Source organism: Borostomias antarcticus (genome assembly GCF_949987555.1).
Source record: "Borostomias antarcticus genome assembly, chromosome: 8".
NCBI lineage: Eukaryota > Metazoa > Chordata > Actinopteri > Stomiiformes > Stomiidae > Borostomias > Borostomias antarcticus.
The window spans coordinates 12,157,434-12,164,933 of record NC_140241.1 but is presented as its reverse complement, the minus strand read 5'-3'; the positions used below and the strand labels follow the sequence as shown (position 1 = coordinate 12,164,933).

Below are 7,500 nucleotides of genomic sequence, written 5' to 3'. Positions count from 1 at the left end.
ATCTGCTGGCTACATGATAGCATAGGTTTCAAGTTTCGTGCGATCAAGTCGTGCCTGCAAGCCAGGGAGAAATGACAGGAGACCGTGGCGGGGCAGAAGTCGCGTCCCGTAGAGGGACAGAAGTCGCGTTGTGATGGCTTAGAACCAGAGGGGTGCGCGAGTGACATTTGGGCAGAATGAACAGGTCAAATGAAAGCTCTCTTAATGATCTTTCTAATGCTATTGACCAACTTTGTATGCAGATTATCACTTACCTATAGCCTAAATATTGTGGAGAAGCAGACGCAACTTGATGTGATAAATTGACATTTCACTTCGAGCGAACGCACTGGCAACTGACTGGTAAGGGTCTCCGCGCGCACCTGGATAAGTGAGGTCAACTAGGGGTGGTCTTTCCTGAAAGGATGATAGCTGATAGGCTGTTAAATTCCTGGAAGAAAGACAGCTCATAGGCTGTTATATTCAAGTGGAAACGAGACAAGGAAATGACTAGTGCAGACTAACCATTCGTCTAATAAATTAATTTCCTGCCGATAGGCTATCCTATCGCCAAACATTGCTGTTAACCCCGCATTATTTCTATGGATTTTGAACCTATAACATTGATTACTTTGATACAAACATGATATTATGTCTAATAATACATTCGTTGAAAGTAAAGAGAATTACATGCCCAAAAAACAGAGATAGGACACATTTTGCAGCCGTGCGACGTTTGCCCCTCTCCTATGAGACTTCTGTCCCGCTCGGCAGGGACAAATGTCGCATTGCACTCGGTCCGTTCTCGCCCTATTTATGTTAAGCTCTTATATCCTAGCATGAAAATTACAGTTGATAATAGTGAAGGACATGTGCAAGTTGTGTGTCATAACATGTGGAATCTCTATCTCTATTAATTTCGGAGTAAATGGAATCAAACCAAAAAGTGCGACTTTTGACCCGGTTCTCCCCTACTACATAATAGAGTCTGTGCTACTTCGCCAGCTAAGCTAGTATTCTGAGGGAGTATCAACGGGTCAGAATTGAAAGAGTGACAGGTCGTAGCAGCAAATGAGCTGCCACGCTAGCCCAGGTTAGATGGGCGGGGCATATCTATGGGTGGAAGCGCCTGATCGCGAAAGTCATTACTGATTGGTGTCGCTGGGATACCGTCGCTACCAACGAATTGCCAGGATTTGAACACCAGATTTTTGCACAAAGTGTCTCAGACCCAGAGAGAGATCTGCAGCATGCAGTAACGTAGTTAGCGTAGCTTACGTAGTGTATCAGCAAAAGAACTCTCACGGGTCTGGCGTTGAGACTACTCCTGCTCTAACCAAGCCCGCCTCGTTCCTCCCGGACCCTAGGTGGCGCTGCTGCGCATGTCGTGGAGCGAGCTCTTCGTGCTGAACGCCGCCCAGTGCTCCATGCCGCTGCACGTGGCGCCCCTGCTGGCGGCGGCCGGCCTGCACGCCTCGCCCATGTCCGCCGAGCGCGTGGTCGCCTTCATGGACCACATCCGCGTCTTCCAGGAGCAGGTGGAGAAGCTGAAGGCCCTGCAGGTGGACACGGCCGAGTACTCCTGCCTGAAGTCCATAGTGCTGTTCACCTCCGGTGAGTGGCCCGCGGAGGCTCCGCCCCCCCACGCCAAACCTGTAGACGCGTCTTTGTGGTAAACGTTCACGTCTCCGTCTGTCTCTTGATCTGCGTTGACGGAAGCGTCTTTGTCGTCGCTGTTCTTCCTGTCTCCCTCTCACCGCTTGTCAGATCCACTCAACTCCCCGTACACACTTATCCCACACCTAGTACTCCACACACACTTACCCCACACCAAGTACTCCACACACACTTACCCCACACCTAGAACTCCACACACACTTACCCCACACCTAGAACTCAACACACACTTACCCCACACCTAGAACTCCACACACACTTACCCCACACCTAGAACTCAACACACACTTACCCTACACCTAGAACTCCACACACACTTACCCCACACCTAGAACTCCACACACACTTACCCCACACCTAGAACTCCACACACACTTACCCTACACCTAGAACTCCACACACACTTACCCTACACCTAGTACTCCACACACACTTACCCCACACCTAGTACTCCACACACACTTACCCCACACCAAGTACTCCACACACACTTACCCCACACCTAGAACTCCACACACACTTACCCCACACCTAGAACTCCACACACACTTACCCCACACCTAGAACTCCACACACACTTACCCCACACCTAGAACTCCACACACACACTTACCCCACACCTAGAACTCCACACACACTTACCCCACACCTACACCCCCCCCACACACTTACCCCACACCTACACCCCCCACACACACTTACCCCACACCTACACCCCCCACACACACTTACCCCACACCTAGAACTCCATACACACTTACCCCACACCTACACCCCCCACACACACTTACCCCACACCTAGAACTCCACACACACTTACCCCACAGCTAGAACTCCACACACACTTACCCCACACCTAGAACTCCACACACACACACTTACCCCATATCTACACCCCCCACACACACCTACCCCATACCTACACCCCCCCACACACACTTACCCCACACCTAGACCCCCCCTACACACACGCTTAACCCACACCTTGACCCCCCCCCTACACACACGCTTAACCCACACCTTGACCCCCCCATACACACACTTAACCCACACCCTGACCTCCCCACACTTAACACACACCTACACCCCCCACACCTCCATCAGGATAGCTGCAGATCCACCTTTCTCTTCTCCATTCGTTCATCACCCTCTCCTTCTTCATGGACCCATCTATTATTGAGACCAGTCATCCAGCCCCCCCCCCACCCCTCTTCCCTGCTAACCCAACCCCAGCCCCCCCCATAATCCCCCCCCCTCCCAGAGGGTGAATTATGCATGGTGAACTGCCGCGCCACAGCCACAGTCCTGACCTAGATAACCCCTGTAGCCCTGAGCGTCCCTCTGATACACACACACGCACACACACACACGCACTCACACACACGCACACGCACACACACGCACACATGCACACACACACACACACACACGCACTCACACACACACACATACAAACACACACACACGCACACACACACACACACACACACACATACACACACGCACACACAGGCTGAAACACAGAGAGAGACAACACACACACACACACGGAGACACTGGCATCTTACACCAGCATGAACACACACACACGCACTCTGAGACGCTGGCGTCTTACACCAACATGAACACACACCCGCACACACACACACACACACACACACACACACACGCACACACACACACACACATGGAGACACTGGCATCTTACACCAACATGAACACACACACGCTCATTCACATGGACAGACGGATAGACGGACCCCCGCCCAGAGCAGACCCCCTGCGGAGCCCTGGCTGGCATGAGCTAACAGGGACAGACAAACCCCCCGTGCCCCCCACTCCTCTCCGCTCCCCGCCACCAGCCCACACAACCCCGGCCCCTTCACCCCCAATCAGGGGGCGGGCATCTGACCGCAGCCTCCCAGCCCCCCCTGAGACCCTCCGAGTGAGGCCCGGCCCAGCCCGGTCAGACAGAAGCCAGGTCAGGCCTGGCGTGGACGCCCACCCGAAGGGGAGCTCAGTCGCTTAGACAGGCAGCCCTGGTCATCCACGCCCACTCAGGCAGCCCTGGTCATCCTCTCAGGCAGCCCTGGTCATCCTCTCAGGCAGCCCTGGTCATCCACACCCACTCAGGCAGCCCTGGTCATCCTCTGAGACAGCTCTGGTCATCCTCTCAGACAGCTCTGGTCATCCTCTCAGGCAGCCCTGGTCATCCTCTCAGACAGCTCTGGTCATCCTCCCAGGCAGCCCTGCTCATCCTCTCAGGCAGCCCTGGTCATCCTCTCAGACAGCTCTGGTCATCCTCCCAGGCAGCCCTGGTCATCCTCTCAGACAGCTCTGGTCATCCTCTCAGGTAGCCCTGGTCATCCTCTCAGGCAGCTCTGGTCATCCTCTCAGGCAGCCCTGGTCATCCTCTCAGGCAGCTCTGGTCATCCTCTCAGGTATCCCTGGTCATCCTCTCAGGCAGCCCTGGTCATCCTCTCAGACAGCCCTGGTCATCCTATCAGGCAGCCCTGGTCATCCTCTCAGACAGCTCTGGTCATCCTCTCAGGCAGCCCTGGTCATCCTCTCAGGTAGCCCTGGTCATCCTCTCAGGTAGCCCTGGTCATCCTCTCAGGCAGCCCTGGTCATCCATGCCACTCATGCAGCCCTTCTCTCACGACGCACAACAACAAGATGGCCGCCTCCAGAAAAAAAAAGAAGCTTTGTCGCAGGAAAACCCGCAACAAAACTGGCAGTTACACCCCCTGGTGAGAATGGGGGTCAATCTACCCCCCGTGCCCCTTCCCGAAAATATATGCCGCACATCAATCCTTTGTTGTGCGGAACTGAAGCTCGACAGGACCGAAGTTACCGGGGGAGGGGGGGGGGGGGGGGCATAACATGATGGGTAGGGGGTGGGGGGGCTGTAGCGTGCAGGGTGGCAGAAAAGCACTCTGGGAGAAATTACCCACTCAAAGCAACAAAAAAAACTGCCTGCACACAAGGGTTCAAATAGGGGACACGGCAGGACTGCTGAGCCGAGCGCACAGACAGCGGCGTGCAGAACAGAACAGTCAACACTGTGCCTTTGTTTTGAGTTCACACTTCTCTGACCTCCCCGGTCGAGCCGCCCCAGCAGAGGGAGAGAGAGAGAGAGAGCACGGAGGGTGTGAAAAGTGTCACACGCGACGTAAAACGCAGTCTCTCAGTGTCACGGGTAGTAAAACGCTCGCTATGCCGTGACAGGCAAACGCCAGGGCCTAACGCCAGGGCCTAACGCCAGGGCCTAACGCCAGGGACTAACGCCAGGGCCTGAGCTGTGGGGGGCTGGAGAGGACTCCAGGACGGTGTAGGCCGCGTACGACTACACGCTCCCTCAAAACACCCCGCCCCACCCCCTCGCCCTTGAAAATATGGAGAATTAGGCTGCATCAAAACATAAAGCACTTCAAAGTAGCTGTCTGCGCACCTGCCTGTTTTGGGGTCAGGTCGGCCATGCGTACTCAGAGTGCCTGAACACTGGGCATGTGAGCCCTGGCGCTGGGGTTTCTGAACAAGGGCTTAAAACTCTCTTTTCATGTTCTCTGACAGACCCGTTTTCACCATGAGGCCCAAACTCACTCTTCCGTAAACATCCTCATCCAAGAAGTCCCACTTTCTCTCGCTCTCTCTCTCCTCTCCGTCGGTTCGAACATTAACGGCTTTTTGCGCCAGCTGGAATGCCAGCTCTGTTCTTGGTTGCGGGATGCAATTGCGAGTAGTAAGAGTTTTAGCTCAACGCTAGGACGCCACGTGAGACACGCCCAACTCTCCTCCTCTCACTCAACCCCCTTTCTCTGCTAAGATGTTAGTGCAATGTACCGCTAACTCATGCACCTTGAACCTTACACTTCTCTCTCCCTCTCTCTCTCCCCCTCTCTTCCTCTCTCCACTATCTCTCTTCCACTCTCTTTCCCTCTCTTCCCCTCTCTCTCTCTCTCACCCCCTCTCTCCCCTCTCTCTTTCCCTCTCCTCTCTCTCTCCCTCTCGCCCCCTCTTTCTCTCCCCCTCCCCCCCTCCCTCCCCTTTCTCTTCCTCTCCCTTCCTCTCTCTCTCCCCTCTCTCTTCCTCTCCCTCCTCCTCTCCTTCTCTCTCCCCTGTCTTCCCCAGATGCCATGGGTCTGTCTGACGTGGCTCACGTGGAGAGCATCCAGGAGAAGTCCCAGTGCGCCCTGGAGGAGTACGTGAGGAACCAATACCCCAGCCAGCCCAACCGCTTCGGCCGCCTGCTCCTACGTCTCCCCTCGCTGCGCATCGTGTCCTCGCCCGTCATCGAGCAGCTGTTCTTCGTGCGGCTGGTGGGCAAGACGCCCATCGAGACGCTGCTGCGCGACATGCTGCTGTCGGGCTCCAGCTACAACTGGCCCTACATGCCGGGCGTGCAGCGCGACCGGCCAATCAGCCTCCACTACAACGAGAACGGGCCCTGAGGAGGGAGGAGGAGGAGGAGGAGCCAGGAGCCAGGCCAAACACCCATTCAATCATCACCCCCCGTCCCCTCGACTCAACTCCACTCCACTCCACTCCCCGCCCCCACCCCCCCCCTCCCCCGCCCCCGCCACCCAATCCACCAACCTCAGCGCTCCTTCTGAAAACCCTGACGAGACCAGCTGACCACGCCCCCCAGTCTTCACAATTCACCATACAGCCAATCACACGCCTCTTCTTCAGGGGGCCACGGCCAATAGAGAGAGACCTGGCGGCTCCCCCTGGCTCTGTCCACGTTTGAGAGTGGTAACGAGCGTTTTGAAAGCCGGTCTGTTGAACTCAAAGCCGTCCGTCTCAGACTCGAGGCGTCGGAGGCCTGCAAACGTACTGTGTTTGAGACAATCCCCACAGTACGCTGAGGTCAGAGGACGGGGAACAGCTGCTCAGCCCTCAGAGTCAGACCCACGGCTGGTTATTTACCGACTCTCTTGATCGACCCACAGAGTCAGACCCACAAAGTCAGACCCACAGAGTCAGACCCACAGAGTCAGACCCACAGAGTCAGACCCACACACAGAGTCAGACCCACGGCTGGTTATTTACCGACTCTCTTGATCGAAACCACAAGCCATTAAGAAAAAAAAAAGGAATGCCAAATCTCCTCGGACTTTTCAGAAGACATGTTTATTGCGTGTGTGTGTGTGTGTGTGTGTGTGTGTGTGTATTAGCACTGTTTGTATTGAGAGACAACTCATGATTGTGTCCATATATATGTGGTTGACCCATAGGCATTCACTGAGAGGGGTTTGATGGGCCAGGCTCAGACGCTCAGGTTCGAGGGGAGATGAACACGCTGGTATTAGATGACCCGACAGAGGCGCCTCGCCAGGGGGCAAAACAAATGCACCTATCAACAGCCAGTGCCAAAGCAGAAAAAAAATTATACATATTAATTGTTTTGAATACTTTTGTGGTAGTGTTGGTGATGAAAAAAATACCTTTTGGTTTGTCTATGATTTGACTTTTTCTTGTATTGAGGACTCAGAGAGGGAGAGGGCGTTTGTAAAAAAAATAAAAATAATAATAATAATAATAATAATAAAAGAATAGGCACTTGCATTGTGAAATTAGCCCGACCTCACACACCCCCCTCCCGCCAAATCACAGGGCTGCTGGATTGTTCCTGAGTCGTCACGTTGGCAGCGAGATGATAAAGCTACTGGACCACTAGCAGGATGACCCCAGCGCTGCGTACTTCTGTTCATGTATTACCGTCTGGAACAGAGCAGAGTAGCGTTGCAGTGGCTCTCTGGACGGCCGGCCTAACGCTGCCGACGGCACGGCCACCATTTATTTGATTGTTTTCAGTCCCGGTTGACAGGCTTGTTCTGATGA

At 54.5% G+C, this 7,500-nt stretch overlaps 1 protein-coding gene across 1 annotated transcript in view; it reads left to right on the top strand.

The window, feature by feature from the left end:
- nr2f5 (nuclear receptor subfamily 2, group F, member 5) overlaps window positions 1-7,500 on the top strand; it is a 20,513-nt gene that overhangs the window by 12,436 nt on the left and 577 nt on the right. Inside the window, exons 3-4 of the mRNA XM_084442172.1 lie at window positions 1,347-1,593; window positions 5,788-7,500. The exon at window positions 5,788-7,500 is cut by the window's right edge and continues 577 nt beyond it. Coding sequence (XP_084298298.1) covers window positions 1,347-1,593; window positions 5,788-6,107 — 567 coding nt within the window. The 3' untranslated portion in view covers window positions 6,108-7,500. The remainder of the gene's footprint in view (window positions 1-1,346; window positions 1,594-5,787) is intronic.